Genomic DNA, 16,222 nt, shown 5'->3' with positions numbered 1-16,222 from the left:
CGGCGGCGGCGGCGACGACGATGACGACGAGGATGAGGGGAAGGGGCGCGAGGGACGCGGACACGGCAGCGCGAACTAGCGAAGTGAAGTGAAGTGAAGTGCGCGGCTGGCTGCGCGTGATGACGTCACGCCGCGGCGTACGGAGCGTCATTCACGCCCTCCCACTTGAAGTTGGTTTCGAATGCGTCTAGATGTTTTGGAATAAAAAATTCCTCTTTTTTTTACGAGCTTGCTCTCTCTTCGTCTCTTAATTCTAAATTTTATATTAGAGAGAGAAGGCAAGATAGGTTTTTTTTTTTCTATAATATGCGGTTTTCGATATATGGAGCACGTTCGGGTGCCAACTTCACGCGCTAACGCAATTATGCCACGTGTACCCTGCGACGTGAAGTTTGTCCTTACCCAGTTGAATTTTTTGTACTTTCTTTACTTTTGTTTCATATTTTCTTTCTTTCTCTTCAATTTTTTTCGCGATTACATATACCTGTCTCATTTTAAATGCAGACAAGTGTGGCGCAGATGCGAAAAACAGATCTACCGGATGTGCAAATGAGTATTACGTAATAAGTAAATGTCTCTTTAAAAATTTCCAAGTTTGTCCAGTTGCTAGTAAAGTAATAAAGAAGATAAAAAAAATATCAATTTAACTCGCCGATTTTTCCGCAAATTTTGCGAAACGCGTACAAAATGTGTCGCAAACTCTCCGTGAAGTAAATATATTTCCAAAATATTTATAAATACCGACCCGTTTACTTCTTTATCGACAGCTATCGCTACGAAGTACGAACGAGACGTCGCGAGAACCACTGGAGAAAAATGGCGGCTTTGTTTCGGTTCGTGAGACAATTTGGAAAAAGTTTAATTTTCTCGGAATCTAACAGAAACATATCGCTATCCGCAACCACACGTTTAAGAGAGAGTGAGTCTGCTGTTAAATAAACGCCGCTTAACGCCGAGGATCCGTTAAATTTTACTGCGATCCTAACCTATACGACGAGTTTATTAGCATTCTAACTTTTATCTTGTCGCAGTAATTGAGAAGAAAGAAGATAATGTCTTAACCATCGAAGCTGTAAAAGTGCCGCAGACAAAGGAGAATTTATTGGTGAAGATAGACTCGCATGCGTGTCCCCTCTGCGCCACGGAACTTGACGTCAAACATACAGTAAGTTCCATTGTTAAAGTAATTTATGTTGTTATGCGAGTAACTTACATTAATTGTTAACTCTGAGGTGCTTTGTACGTTTTGCAGGATGTTCTTATTCTAAGTCAGTTCTTGCGGTCAAACGGAACTATGTTGCCACGTAGGATTACCAGGTTGTGTAACGTGCAGCAGAAAAGAGTTTCCGTTTTGGTGATTATGGCTCAAAGAGCAGGTTTGTATATAAGTCGATAAGTGTTAAATAAAAGGATAAATCACCGCTTGATAAAAGCTAACTGTGAAAAAAAAGACAGCCAATTCCCGAGCAACTATAAAAGATGTTGGTTTAAATGTAAAATAATTTATTATACAATGAAGGTAACAATAGTTTACGTTTTTACTTGCTTATAAATCTTCCTCAAAACTTGTGTGATCAACCCAATAAAATTACATTTTAAAAGATATAACAGTAATCTCATAAACAAGTAATTTAAAAAACTTATAGGGATCAGCAAACAAGCATATTACACAAAAACAAATATTTTTTACATTTAAATCAAGCTTTTATGGTTCTATAGTTTAACAAACCTTTTATAGTTGCTCGGGAATTTGCTGGTTGATCTTTGTAATGTTAACCTAATTACATCGCAAAAGTATGCATTACGTATTGTTAAAGATATATATTTCTAGAGTAACGTCGCTTTGTTTTTCTAGGCTTGTTACCAAACAGATTTACAAAACGGAATAAAACGGGTTCAATGAGCCCAGAAAATTCAAAAAGGAGAAGATTTAATACATATTACGATGAGGATACCATAAAATATAAATATTGGCGCTAGGAAATGTTAAATGTATACCATAGAATCGAATAGCATATTTTACTTACACAGTTGAGCATCGCTGTTTAATCAAACATGTTAATCTGCTTAGTTATCTCCTTTACAATAAGATTCCCAATTTAAAGAGACTGAGAATTTCATTGACATACAAAAATTACTGTAATTCACACTACAATTATACAGACAGAATAATGTTTATGAAAGCATCGCTGTCACATAACAATATTGTTCAATTTCTCTGAAATAATATAAAGTTAATTATTATCATTTCGTCTACAATATTTTTAACATTACCGAATTATATCCCCTTGCCCCTGCCTATCCGAATCCTTACCTATTTACCCATATCCCTACCTACTCATATAACGAACTATAGTCCTACCTATCGTTGTCGAGCATTTGAGATCGTGATAATCCGTATCACGAAAACCGCTTTCGGTTGCATGTCAGCGCAAGCACGCTTTCAATAAAATTTCGCTTCAAAAAAGTATCCTTTGTCAAGTTATATATAGCATGGATCTTTCTTTATTTGCATTCCGGAAAATTCTCTAACATTTCGTTAATAACAAAGTCAAGCTAACAGTTCGCACAAACAAGCAAAAAATCCATGCTATAAACATCGTGATCGAAAACAAGCAACGATTACCTCGGATCGTCAAACGAAAAATTGTGACGTAGGGACGATGACGTGGCCCGCCGATGGCTTATCACCTTTCCGAAATTCGAACTCCGCGCATGCCAAGTGCAAATGTTTCCGCGAGCGATCCGTAGCCACCAAACACACTCCTGAGTCCTCTAACATCCTTCAATGTTTAAATTTATTAGTGATTAGCCCAGAGAGAGCCTCGTCTCGGAGATAATAAAAGGTTCGCCGCTGTCCCGAGGAAGCTCAGTAAACACCGCTCGTGCTACCGCTTAAATTATATTATTCTCGCGCCACCGCGTGCTCTCGAACAATGAGCGAATATAATGAAGCGTATGTGACGGCCCTTCGTCAGCGTATCAGGACATTGGAGATAGAGATGGAAACGCGAAACGCAGAAATCAATGATTACTGTATACAGATAAATGATCAAAAGGTAAGCATTTCATGAGATATTCAAATTATCAACGAGCTATTACAATAATTAAAGAAAAAAAGGTCGTATATATATATATTGATTTTTCATTCGAATATTCTATTCGTAGAAATTAATTTCGGAGTCAGTCGAACTAACAAAGTTCGTAAGTTCGAATTACGAGGATAAAATGAGGAATTTAAAAGGGTGCATGAAATTATTATTAAAAAACTATAACGAATTGTTGGCCAATTCTAATAAAAGACAGAATGCATTCAATTTTTACCACATGGAAGTCGAAGAGTTAAAATTCGAGATAAAAAACACACGACGTATGCTAAACTTGCATTTCCAGAATGAGAAGCATTTGTTAAATCAGTTAAATGAACAGATCTCGCTGCACAAAATTCAGTTGGAAGAGATGACCTCGAAGCATCTCATGTCAATGAGTATCCTGGAATCCCAGGAAAGTATTGAGCGATTATTAGAACAGGCTTTACAACTCAATTCAGAAAAACTTGACACCATGATGGAGTGCGAGGAGCATGAATCTATGGAACAAGTGGAGGAAGAGATGTTTGAGCTCCCATCGAGAGATATAAATCCATTCGACAAGAACTTAATAGCTGGCCTATTGAAAAAAATTAAGTTTCCACAACCCCATCATGCAGATGGATACAAAAGAATAGATGCCGATCTAAATAAGCTTCTACCTTCTGAGCTTTCTACCACGATTACGCTCGGTCAGTATTCAATTCATACCGTACTATTACTGAAATATATTTACAAGCTTTTATATTTTTTGCATTAACGCATTAATGTAATATTTATGCTTGTGTGATTTTGTGCAGATACCGAGGCGTATGATGTGAAAAAGTGCCTTGGTAAAGGAAAGTATGGAACAGTTTTTAAAGCAGTCAATTTGCTAACAGGCGAGACTGTTGCCCTTAAAACGCAAAGACCTGCTTGGGTTTGGGAATATTATATCGTACGAGAAATAAAAACGCGTCTTACAAATTCACATATGGTACAGTATAACACAGATATAGTGTAACTCCTTACCTTTTAATTCATTATTCATATTTATGATTTTTTTTTACTTATCAGCAAATTAATTCTTCCATAACATTGTGATAATATTCTTTTTCAGTTACGCGGCTTTATGGATGTTACAATGGCATATGTGGCCAACAATGGAAGTGTACTAGTTTCAGAATATTCTAAGTTCGAAACATTATCATCAGTGACGAAACAGATAAAAATTGCCCGTAACGGCAAGCCTCTGATGGAAACTTTAAGCATTTTCTTTACAATCGAGATGCTCCAAATTGTGGAGTATTTACATAAATGTCAAATAATACATGGGGACATAAAACCAGATAATTTTTTGTTAATGCGACTGTTAGTATTACTTCTTTTTCTAATAACTTTTTCTATTAGATAAACAATACAGTCATTAATCATTTAATATGTAACGTGCATGATGTTTTCAATGTTAATTTTATACAAGTCACGAAATCATTGAAAGCATTTAAATTAACAATTATTTCCGAGAATCTTATAATAATTTTATTTTTCTTGAAGAAAAAAGGTCTTTCCTATTTAGTGATATAAAGCATCATAAGAACAGAGAGATTAGCTGAATGAAAATTTATAAATAATCGATAACTCTGTCACATATTAAATTATTATAATATCTCTATATAATTGCTTTGTAATCCTCAACAGACCTACGCAAGATGTTAGGCCAACTATACAGCTGATAGATTTTGGAGGTAGTATAGACATGAAACTGTTGCCAGAAAATACAACGTTTACGCAAGTTATAAAAACGGGAGATTTTAGTTGCGTTGAAATGCAAACTGGAAGACCATGGACATATCAGACTGATTTGTATTGTCTAGCGGCGACCAGTCATTATTTACTGTTTGGCAATTATATGAGAGTATCTAACATAGACGGCCGTTGGTTTATTGCCTCGAAATTACCAAGGTAACAATAAGCATATGATTAATCCAGAAGAGAATCATATTTGTCGCGTAAGAAACTTTAATGCTGCGTATCGTTTGTGTGTTGCAGGTACACCAAGAAAGCTGCTTGGGAACAATTTTTCACGGAGCTGTTAAATATCGAATCATGCGAGAAAATGCCAGATCTGGCGAAATTAAGGAACATGATGGAGGAGACACTGGCGCAAATGCCAGAGGTGCAAACGAAAATTCGTGCGTTTTCGTCAACATTGTCAAGAATTGTCAACAATTAAACGATAACGCTTGCTATATTTGATGATATGTCCCAATGTGTGCACATATTTAGCAAAGAACCAACGTGTAATAAGAAACATTAATGTTATTGTGCTATTTATTATAAAAAAAAAGTTAATACTACAGTGAGATAAATATATATGTATCTACACAGTTATAATATATACACGAGAATGCACTTTACGGCCTGCTTCGTGGAGGCTTTACCAATATTCGTTGCTTGCACATAATCAATATTAATTAGGACCACTATGCAACGAGTCTAACTCCTCCAAATTGTTTCAGAAACACGAGATATGCGGAAGATTTTATACGGTAGAGATTTTGTAAATGTACTTATAATTGTTATCTCAAACACGTATGCGCTCGTTACAAACGAATGGTTGTACAATATGATTTTAAAAAAGATGTTATAAAAATTTGAATATGTAAAAATAAATAGGTATAATATGCGTGTGATACAGTATGGATCCAATTTGCAGGATGACATGTAAAAGTGTACGTATATATATTGAGTACTTGAGTACCTTGTATAAATAATTATAATTAATGTATATGTAATCATTGTATATTTAAAATAGATTTATTTGGCATTCGATTCCGTTGTCAACGGGTTCTTCTTACTTTCCAATATTCTCCGAAATGCACGAAAATATACCATATTTCAATGATGTTAATTAATTGCGCATTGCAGTCGCGTTAATGACGATGTTATTCGTTTATAAATATTATTATTATTCGTTTTACTTAGAAAATTTTCAATAAAGGCCTGTTGTCTCGTATTCGGATTTTTAAATTGATAGAAGATATACATATATCTTTTTTTAGACATTGTGCCGATTTTGGACATTGCGCTGTCTGAGAAGTGTGAAAGTGAAAGAAGAGAAAAAGTGAAAGAAGGAGAGAGGGCTATTAGATATTTAACATGTAATATAAATATATAAAATAAAAGTTAATATTTATCGATACAGTAAGATATAAATATTCTCGATTATATAATTGACTGAGGATCAGTTTAATATTTATATCTTGTATCGATAAATATTAACTTATTTTATATGTTTATAATATTATATGTTAAATATCTAATAGCCCTCTCTCACCCTCTCTCACACTATTTCTCTTTCCGACCCTGCAATGTATATATACATATATACATTTGCAGATGTAGCACGGACGCGCACCAAAATGATGTTTTATCGGCATTGTCGGAAAATGAACGTGGCTACGTAGTACATTCGAAAATGGATGTAATGGCGGTAGTGTACAGGCTTCTGTCTGCCCACGTTGTCACGTACACTGCTCCGTCAGCTGATTCATTAACCTCCTCGAGAGATGTTTTGAAATTTTTTCTTTTGCATTTAAATTCTGAAGCAGCAAAAACATTCGCAATAACAATGTGAATAGATCCGGACACGAACGGCAATAAGAAGCTATTGTACAAGGTACGCAAGGTACTCTCTACACTTTGTTAGTGATAAGTATATTATCAATTTAATCATTCTAATCTAATAAATCTGATATCTAATCAGAAAATATCTCTTGATTATAAAATCGCAAAACTATTTTGTGACAAACGTACTTGGAAATAAGGTTTTAAATTTTGTTCCAAAAAAAATTAGGAAAGAAGCATGGCTACGAGCTTTATGGTGCGGAGAGGCCTACGTTCCATTGGCGTTTACTGCTACACATGGAGCAGATCGAAAAACCTGAAGCATGTCGGAGCAGGAATTCTAACTGGGCTCGCGGCGTACAGTGTATCTAAAGTTACAGTTCTGGCGGCGCAGAATGATCTGCATAGTTACATTAAAAACTTTATGGCGGAGCCTATCACAGCCATTGAAAAATTGCAGAAAAGCCAGAATGACATGAAAACGAGAATGGAATTGCTGGTGATGAAGACCCAGGCAGATTTCTGCAGGGCCCTCGAAGCGCTGGAGACCGACAAGTCTTTCAAGGTGGATCGTTGGACCAGGAAGGAGGGTGGCGGCGGTGTCACCTGCGTGCTGCAAGATGGAGAGGTATTTGAGAAAGCTGGCGTCAACGTTTCCGTCGTAACCGGCGTGTTACCGCCGAGCGCGGTCCAGCAGATGAGGGCACGCGGCAAGAAGATGGGAGACTCGGTACCGTTCTTCGCGGCCGGAGTCAGCGCCGTGATTCATCCCCGCAATCCCATGATCCCGACGATTCATTTTAATTACCGCTACTTCGAGGTGACCAACCCGGATGGCACTACGCAGTGGTGGTTCGGAGGCGGGACGGATCTCACCCCGTACTACTTGAACGAGGAAGATGCCAAACATTTTCACAGAGCGCTGAAAACCGCGTGCGACAAGCACGATCCCTCTTACTACGCGAAGTTTAAGGAATGGTGCGACAATTACTTCAATATCGTGCACCGTGGAGAACGGCGCGGCGTGGGCGGGATATTTTTCGACGACCTCGACACCCCAAGTCAGAACGAGGCGTTTCAGTTCGTTACCTCTTGCGCCGAGGCGGTCATTCCGTCGTACATTCCCTTGGTGGAGAAGCATAAAAACGACGGCTACGGGTATCGCGAGAGGCAATGGCAACTATTGCGACGGGGTAGATACGTCGAGTTTAATTTGATCTACGATCGCGGCACCAAGTTCGGCCTGTACACGCCCGGTGCGCGATACGAGAGCATACTCATGTCTCTGCCATTGAACGCCAAATGGGAGTACATGCACGAACCTGAAGCCGGTTCGAGGGAGTCGCAGCTTCTGGAGGTGCTGAAAAATCCGAAAGATTGGCTGGGCGAAGCGAAATCGGACAATGCGCGAGCGTAGTTCGCGATAATCTCCAAGTGACTTTCAATTGCGAAAAATTACAGGAGGGTGCTAGGTAATATTGCAATATAGATTATAAACGGGATCTTTGGAATAGTAGAAATCTACAGATCGATATTTTGAGAGTCGGTTTACAAATGTATGAAACTTGTAGTATTTCGTTGATGATGTATTTAACATCAGCTGGATTGAAGTGCCAGGTATTAGCTGCGGTCCACTTAACATACAAATGCTTCGAAGTATTCTTCTTCTCCTTTCTCTTAATGAAGAAAGAAGAAGAAGAACGCTTCAAAACATTTGCAGCATCAAATGGACTGCAGCCATTATAGAACTATGACGTAAATGATCGTGTAAAGAAATAGGCACAAATTTTGTACAATATACATGTATTAATTAATAACCGATCTTGTATACAATCGTACATACATTGAAATTTATATTTCTTGAAGAAACTAATGTATAAAAGTAAAAATAATAATAAGACAAAAGTAATGTGGTATATAAAATCTCTCAACCTGCTTTAACGCGCTCAATACAAACTACAGTCATCTTAAAAACTTAAGTGAACATTATTTACAATATAATACTAGGCATCGTTACTAAAAACGAGGTTTGTCATTAAGATATATACGTATATATTCTTATGTAGAAGTCGGTGGTAATATTCAGTTTCATAAATTTAGATTAATGTTCAGTCTTCGGTTTACAGAAATCCCATTCTTATCTCTTAATTCGTATTAGGCAGTTATACAAAGCAAGTATCACCTTGCTAAAATAAAACGCACTACCATATTCACTTTAGAGATCATATACATGCGGCAAAATATTTCTAAACTTGTACAAAATTACATAAACGATAATATGCTATAAAATCAAAATGTGATAATTATCAAGTAAATTTCTCGATGAAATTAAGGAGAAATATTTCACAGCCAAAATGATTTTACAATCATGTCCCCATATATTGAAGAGTATTTATTCAGGATGCGATGAATAATAATGCAAAATTGAGTTAGCTAAGAAATATCAATATTAAGTTTTCAACATTGAAGACCGATCTCCATGACAAGCCGTTTAATTTTAAAAAGGAAATCCCACTGGAATCGGCGTGTCGGATTGGCATGTCTTAATGAACTGAAAGATGTTCTTAAAGATTTTCCGATTGTGATTGTGTTTCGTTGTGTTAGTTAAAGTATTGTTCCTCTTTTGCAAGCAGTGTGTTTTGTCTATATGTATGCTACAGCAAGTACCCGATACTCGGACTGTGGCAATATTGTAAAGATTATTCAAATCTGTTGAATCTAACTTCTTCAATTGATCGAAGTCGTTTCAAAGCTTTTTTCTTAGTCATATAATATTTATACTAGTTAAAATGAACTACTAAGTTCTGAAGTTGAAGACTTATTTCATAGGCGAGAAATTTTCATTATGTACAAAATCTTTAAATAATCGCGTCTCTAAACGCGACATAAATAGCAAAGAGTCATGAGCATTTAATACAGGGCGCATTGAACTCTCGATTCTAATAAAGATTAATCTAAAAATCGTAAAATACAAATTACAAAACGTGCTAGTCTCCATATTGCGCAGTCTATGAAATTATGCATAAAAATAAATACATCGCTGTAGTTGACGAACAAAGTATTATTATATATATGTATATATAAATATAAATCATATACATATATATATAATGCTGCATATACATAGTTTATATATAAATTATGTATAATTTATATATAAATTACATAGTATGGAATTATATATTAAACGCTCGTTTCTTTCTTAACTGGCAAATGGCTCATCGGCTCATCTATATAGATCTCATTAGCCTCGAATTGTTGTATATCACTCGACTTGGCAGGTTCCGCACACGCGTTCATTTCGTCAATTAAATTGAGATTATTTATATCGCGCGAACTAGACCTACTAATTGACGGAATATCCGCGAGAGAATTAAAGTTCTTCTCCAGCAAAAGGTTCTTGGACTCGGGTGCGTTAAACACATTGTGATCCAAAATCACATTTGGCAGTTGCGATTCCTCGCGAGAGTAGTTCTCCTCCAAACTTTTGTCGGAGGTACAATAGATATTCGATAGGGAACAGGCGTAGGGGGTCTCCGCATGCGGCGGCGTCAACGTACACGGATTATCACTAGTCAAGCTATTTATCTCGAAGAGCGAACGTTCCGAACGATCGAACGATTCTCGGGACTCAGGAACTTCTTGCCCGCATAGATTCGAGCTGGTTGTGCTTTGTACATCTATCAGCGACGGTTTCGAGTACTCGCGATACTTTGTGCTCATCAGCGACGCGATGTCGTTCAGGGAATTGCAATAGCTGTTCATCAGCGGTTTCTCGTGCTCCAACGGTAGGCAGTACATGCTGTTGGAGAGATATAACCGTCCCACGTCTCTCGACGCGCATTCCTCCTCGGCGATGACCTCGACCTCGTCCACGCTGGGACACCTCGAGAAACGCTCCTCCTGCGTCGTTTCCATATTCTCGCAGATTTCCGGCAGATTGTGATCGCTCCGCTCGCTAGTCATCTGCGTGACGGTATCCATCTCAGAGCTGTACTCTAAGCTGCACTGCTGGGAGACGTTCCGCAAGTGCCGCTCCTCGTCCGTCTTTGAAACGTCCGCGTCCGAGTCGTGTGCCATTCTCCTCGACTGCGACGTTTCTCTCGTCATATTGGACATTACGACGTTAACGTGCGGGCTGTCCTGTTGCGCGCTGTTGTTGATCTTCTTGATACTGTGCATCAGATTCTCCTGGCCGATGACGAAGCGTATCGGGATGTTTCTCTCTTCGGAGATGCTGCCGCCGCTGTCGGACAATATATTCACGTTTTTGATGTCGTTTATGGGGTTCAGCTCGACGTGTATATTGGTATTGTTCACTTTAGCACTGCTGCTCAGGATGCTGCGTTCCAGACTGTTGTTGATCTTCGCGGTAGGTCGAGGTATGGAAATACAACTGCCCCCGTCACTAGTAGCCCCGCCGTCGCCCTGCTTCCTCGGGCCGAGATTGTTCTTCTTCGCGGTCGCGTGTCTACGTTGTTTCTTGAAGAACTTCCGGGCGACGCCGCTCTGATGCGGATTGTAGAACATCTCGACGCAGGCCGACGACGGCTCGGTATACGTGGTGACGGAGTTGTTAGAGCGATACTGATGGCGATGCATTACTATTAGGTTTGCCGCTTTCGTGTTCACGGAAACGGCGGGCATGCTCTCTCGATTGACCGCCAAGTCCGCGAGCTTCGAGCTGTTGTAGATTTGTTGCGACTGGTTGGTGTTCCTCGACGAAGCAACGGAATTCGTGTCGGATATCGCTTGGGTGACCTGCGAATTCGACAACGGCGGGACAAAATTTTGCACCAGCGGCTGCGTCGGAATCGCGACGTTCGCGTCGCACACGCTCCTGGTGCGGCAGCAACGATTCTTGCGCTTCTCCAGCCAGCATCGCATCTTCAGCCATTGGCTCCGGACGTCGTTACGAGCGATCCCATAAAAGAACAGTACAAATACACCCAGCGAACTCGTGGTGATGGCGTACGCCACGCCAAACACGGTCTCCTCGAACGGCATGGAATCGAACGGTTTGATCGTTACCGCGACCGCGCCACCCCAGGACATCAAATACAACAGCAACATTATGACTTGACCTTTCCACTGCGTGAACTGCGAGTGTTCCGGGTCCTCGATATCGGAGGACACCGTTTGCGTGCTACGCATGCTGTTCCTGTCCCCGGAAGGATTCGCGTTCGGCTCCAACAACTCCAGATCCATGTTCTCCGTAGCCTGAGTACCCTCGGACAATTGCGTATTCGTGTCGACGTTTTGAATCGCGCGTCTGATGAGCAAGAGGAAGATTAGCAGGTACCCGATTAAGATTCCGGACGGTATAAAAAGCGCAGCGAGCGCCGGCCCAGACGTGAGGAAGCAATGAGAGTAACCGGCGTACTCGCGCAGATTTATCGCGCCGGATATTCCGCAGATTATCAAGGCCACGCCCCATCCGACTAGGTAGAGTCCTAACAAGGGCTTGGGTATAGGCTGATCTGGAAGCTCGTCGTCAGGTATTACATCGAGGCCTGGTTTCGTTAGTTTCTTATACATATTGCTGAAACAGAAGGACCTCGATTAATGCTTCATTTTCTTTGATAAGCATGCAATAAAAGATCGGTTCTATTTTAGCGGAATTCTTGCACAGTTCATCTTTCTTTTTCTCTCCAACGTGAAAAGAGAAACAGGAAAGATGAACCGTGCAAGAGATTCAGCTAAAAAAAAAAGTACAAGCCTATAGTTACCTGGCAGACACTGCCATCCACAGAAGGCAACACAATGACAGATAATGTAAAGCAAGACCAACACCCTGGCAAATCTCGATGTGTTCCGTTTGCTGGATGCCGATGCTGTATAGGAACGCTAACAGCGCCATGGCGAACCAAGTGTTGATAACCGAGTGTTTCGCCTTCTTAGGCATCGTGATAGACGTATAAGAGATAATATACGTCACGGACATGATCATCAAGCAAGTTATCGTCACAAAACTTCCGATATATATCGCGGGATGCGAGTACTTAAATTTCGCTCCGTGCAAACTGCAAAAGTCACATGCGATAACAATAGAATGGCAATCGAAAGGAAAACTCGAAGAAAATATACGTATAAGAAGGCTTTATACCTATTTCCATCCATATCAAGATGCGAAACTTCTTGCAAAAGTCCGTAATATCCCAATCTATCGCAATGAAAAACTATCAGATTATTCAATAGATTGGTTAAATGGCATCCATCACTGGTCCATCCTCCCACGTTATTCAACGTTTCGTCCCACACCACTGGTCTCGGCCTTTTCCCGTTATAATGATACAACGGTGCCTTCAACATGACATAAACCGGTTCGGACAAATTTCGCGTTGACGTACCAACTGCAAAAGAAAATGACGCAACTTATTTAAAGAAATCGTGGAAAGTAGATTCTATGTGCTACGATTTTCGACTTACTTAATTTACTGCCGACGATACACGTTGATATGTCCATGCTATTGTTTGCAATCGTCTTAGGAAAAAATCTGCTGTCGCTGTACATAGATATCATAAGCTGTTGAGCTCTTACACCGTCTTGCGCACCGTGATGCAGCAAAGAAGCGGGTAACTGAATGGAAGCCTCTATCGCCTTATCCTTCGTATTGATCGGCGTCGTCCTGTTAATCGTTGTGCAGTGCAGAAATCTCGCGTCCGAATCGGTATTTGCAGCGATATTTGTGTACCACGTACATGTCAATCCGCCAAAACTATCGCGCTTAACACGAAACTCCTCGAGCGCCATATACTTTTTATGCGACTGTATGGACGGTGTAAATTCTATAATATGCTCGATCGCTTTAATCAGTCTCGTGCAGGCTTTGAAATTTATTTCCGCTCTCTTTAACATCTCTTTCGGCAATTTCATCATCGAATTGACGATGTCGACCAACATGATTCCGAGTTCCTTCTCGTCTATCAAGAAGCTCAAGTAATTCTCTATGGTTCGTACAATGAATTGGACTTCGACCGGATCTGTTAACTTCACCGAGCCATTCCCCGTGTAATTTTTGAATCTCTTAGCCGTCTCTAGCAGACTGCTTTTCGTCAAGGATAGATTAACTTTCGAAAATTGCTCCAAGATTTTCGTTGTATGAGATATGTATGGACACGATTCCGTATTTAGATGTTCCCACTGACCGCTCGTGTTACAGTGATAAAAAGCTTTCAAAGGCGCTTGCATCAAGCCCGACAGACGACTGCCTTCGCACGGCAGCTCGGCTTTCCATCCCACTATCGTTCTCGGCCACGTGTAAATGCCCTTGTTGTTTCTTGTTACTGAAAGGAGATTACGTGATTAGCGGTTCTTTAACGCTGCAAGATTCGATTTCTTACCTGCTAGAGGACAATAACGCGTATGCTCGGATATCACAATAACGCTGATTGCCTTCGACTTGTTGCCGTTTACGGAAACCAGTAAACAATTCCATTGTCCGTTATGCTCTTCCTTGATTGGGACTATACTAAGAGCACTGAGAGACAAATACGAAAGATACAATGATTATTTAATATATAATATTTTTCAAGTAATTCGAGGAACTTTATATTACCTGTCCACGATGCCGCTATCCGAAAGGTACCTATTGTCAACCTTAATGTTGGGTAAATTCTTTCGCGGATCCTTGTAAGCATTTAAATCCACGATTTCGGCGGTAACATTAGGATACCACAACCAATTCAACTTGGCGCTTTTGTCTACCGTGATACTGGGCGCTCTGCACTTCAAGGTAATCGAATCTCCAGCGAAAACCACTTGATTTTGAACCGGACGAATTTCAATTGCCGGCGATATCCATTGACATTGAAGATCCTCCAAGAATCTTAATTTCTTCAATGACTGCCCTTTGGCAACTATTGGCGACGCGCACTTGGGCGTTGGGCTGAAATATTAAATCAAACGTGAAAGATTGTCAATGTACATAATCGCAATTGATATCAGAGATACGATATACGTTACTTTAATTTAATTGAAGAATTGTAGATCCAATTACTGAACCAATATAGGTCGCAATCACATTTCCAAGGATTGTTCGACAAGTCTCTGAAACACGCACAAGTGTTATAAATTTTATACAGATATAGTATTGAGAAATAAATGCAAATCGGTTTTTACTCACAGTTGTTTTAACATCTTGAGCCCGTGAAACGTTCCCTCTTTCAAAGTAGTCAAACTGTTTCCGTTTAATCTCCTAAAAACATAGAGACCCGGGTTTGTGTAATACAAAGTACATTTCTATGTATATACATAATATACACACATAGAAAGCTAGTAAAATTAATATCTGCGTAAATAAATCTTGCGTTAACTTACAAACGATCTAAGGCCAACAAATCATGAAATAAGGATGGCGCCAGCGTAGCAATTTTATTTCCAGACAAATCGCTAGAGCAACAAAGCAAAGAATGCATAAGATAAAAGGAAATATCTTTACAAGAAAATATTTATATGCTCTTATCAGCTCTTTCACTCTAACACTTACAGCCTTTTGAGGTTCGATAATTTCTTGAACGCATAGCTGTCTATTGTTGATATCTGATTCTGGCTCAGATCTCTGAAATCACGAGTTTTATGAGATTATAGAGACTGAAGCAAATTTACCGGTGAGTTTTCACTTATGTACGAGTTCTTACAATCGCTCCAAGTTTTCCAAGCCATTGAAACAGTCCTCGCCCACAGACGTAATGTTGTTTTTCGATAAGTCGAGTCGCCTGAGATTCGTCAGATTCGCAAACGCATCCGCTTGAATGACGTGAATGACATTCTTGCTCAAGTCCCTGCAATCGATTGGGCTATTATCGCACCATCGCCCACAAACCAAAAGTATATACAGAAAGTTACAAAGCACTGCCTTACAGTTGTATAAGTTCCACGCTGACTTTGTTGACATCCACATCCTTGATCTCCGCCAAGTCGTCGCCACATTTGAGACGCAGCCATTCGGCCTGAGCACCGACCGACTTGCACGAGCAGTGCTGCGGGCACACGACTGCGCTGGCCCACGTTGGAAGCAGAATAGCAAACAGAAGACTGGCCTTCATGATTAGAGGGAAGTGGCCGTTGATCTGAAAGGCACACAAAAACTTGCACTTTGAGACTGAAAACGAGCGTACACACGCGTTCGAGATACTCCACAATTCCAAGTGTCTCCGAACTGAAACGACAGGCAATCGAGGCAATAGGACGTTCTCAGGAAAATAACGGGCACGAATAAGAGAGAAACAAAGCGAAGGAAAAATATATACTTTGCCATCGCTTTCTGACAGATGTACGCGAGAACCCTGCTGCGGATCGTCGGAGCCAATTTTTCGCGGCCGCGAGAATTAACGGGGGGCGCGGGGGGGGCGAGAGACGGGCGTCCCGAGATACTCACGGCCCAGTTAAAGATCGTCGGCTCTCACATTGTCGACGAGCGGATTTTAAATAGCCGCATTTTATTTGTGTAGCCCCCGTGTGTTATTGACGCTGCGGACCAGGGTGGACTAGGTAGAGGTGAATCTGGAGCACGACGTCCGTCGCG

At 40.2% G+C, this 16,222-nt stretch overlaps 4 protein-coding genes across 7 annotated transcripts; 3 read left to right on the top strand and 1 right to left on the bottom strand.

Annotated features, from left to right (window-relative positions):
- The first annotated feature begins 29 nt into the window (after positions 1 to 29).
- Mrps18a (mitochondrial ribosomal protein S18A) lies at positions 30 to 2,247 on the top strand. 2 transcript variants are annotated; one of them, XM_071779266.1, is made up of 5 exons: positions 30 to 170; positions 768 to 919; positions 1,032 to 1,165; positions 1,253 to 1,376; positions 1,856 to 2,247. In XM_071779266.1, the coding sequence occupies exons 2-5, from the start codon at positions 817 to 819 to the stop codon at positions 1,978 to 1,980; spliced, it is 486 nt and encodes a 161-aa protein (XP_071635367.1). In that variant the 5' UTR covers positions 30 to 170; positions 768 to 816; the 3' UTR covers positions 1,981 to 2,247. The 2 variants fall into 2 exon arrangements, with proteins under 2 accessions (XP_071635367.1, XP_071635368.1); XM_071779267.1 differs by lacking the exon at positions 30 to 170 and having other exon boundaries at positions 761 to 919.
- Positions 2,248 to 2,460: 213 nt separating this feature from the next.
- On the top strand, positions 2,461 to 5,900 carry LOC139813654 (uncharacterized). The gene is made up of 6 exons (XM_071779262.1): positions 2,461 to 3,059; positions 3,169 to 3,781; positions 3,890 to 4,065; positions 4,189 to 4,439; positions 4,767 to 5,030; positions 5,118 to 5,900. Exons 1-6 carry the CDS (start codon positions 2,937 to 2,939, stop codon positions 5,299 to 5,301), a joined length of 1,611 nt encoding a protein of 536 aa, XP_071635363.1. The 5' UTR covers positions 2,461 to 2,936; the 3' UTR covers positions 5,302 to 5,900.
- Positions 5,901 to 6,588: 688 nt separating this feature from the next.
- On the top strand, positions 6,589 to 8,604 carry Coprox (oxygen-dependent coproporphyrinogen-III oxidase). Of its 2 annotated transcripts, XM_071779265.1 has the most exons (3): positions 6,589 to 6,747; positions 6,925 to 7,059; positions 7,156 to 8,604. In XM_071779265.1, exons 2-3 carry the CDS (start codon positions 6,934 to 6,936, stop codon positions 8,110 to 8,112), a joined length of 1,083 nt encoding a protein of 360 aa, XP_071635366.1. In that variant the 5' UTR covers positions 6,589 to 6,747; positions 6,925 to 6,933; the 3' UTR covers positions 8,113 to 8,604. The 2 variants fall into 2 exon arrangements, with proteins under 2 accessions (XP_071635366.1, XP_071635365.1); XM_071779264.1 differs by having other exon boundaries at positions 6,925 to 8,604.
- On the bottom strand, positions 8,464 to 16,215 carry Remo (Remoulade). Of its 2 annotated transcripts, XM_071779260.1 has the most exons (13): positions 16,076 to 16,215; positions 15,559 to 15,767; positions 15,336 to 15,479; positions 15,185 to 15,256; positions 15,016 to 15,087; positions 14,822 to 14,893; positions 14,662 to 14,745; positions 14,255 to 14,584; positions 14,040 to 14,176; positions 13,125 to 13,982; positions 12,802 to 13,048; positions 12,425 to 12,718; positions 8,464 to 12,237 (listed from the first exon to the last, which is right to left on the bottom strand). In XM_071779260.1, the coding sequence occupies exons 2-13, from the start codon at positions 15,741 to 15,743 to the stop codon at positions 9,879 to 9,881; spliced, it is 4,854 nt and encodes a 1,617-aa protein (XP_071635361.1). In that variant the 5' UTR covers positions 15,744 to 15,767; positions 16,076 to 16,215; the 3' UTR covers positions 8,464 to 9,878. The 2 variants fall into 2 exon arrangements, with proteins under 2 accessions (XP_071635361.1, XP_071635362.1); XM_071779261.1 differs by lacking the exon at positions 15,016 to 15,087.
- Positions 16,216 to 16,222: the final 7 nt, after the last annotated feature.

This window comes from Temnothorax longispinosus, chromosome 5, assembly GCF_030848805.1.
Source record: "Temnothorax longispinosus isolate EJ_2023e chromosome 5, Tlon_JGU_v1, whole genome shotgun sequence".
Taxonomy (NCBI): Eukaryota; Metazoa; Arthropoda; class Insecta; order Hymenoptera; family Formicidae; genus Temnothorax; species Temnothorax longispinosus.
Note: the sequence above shows the minus strand (reverse complement) of the source record. Positions and strands in the feature narration are given on the sequence as shown.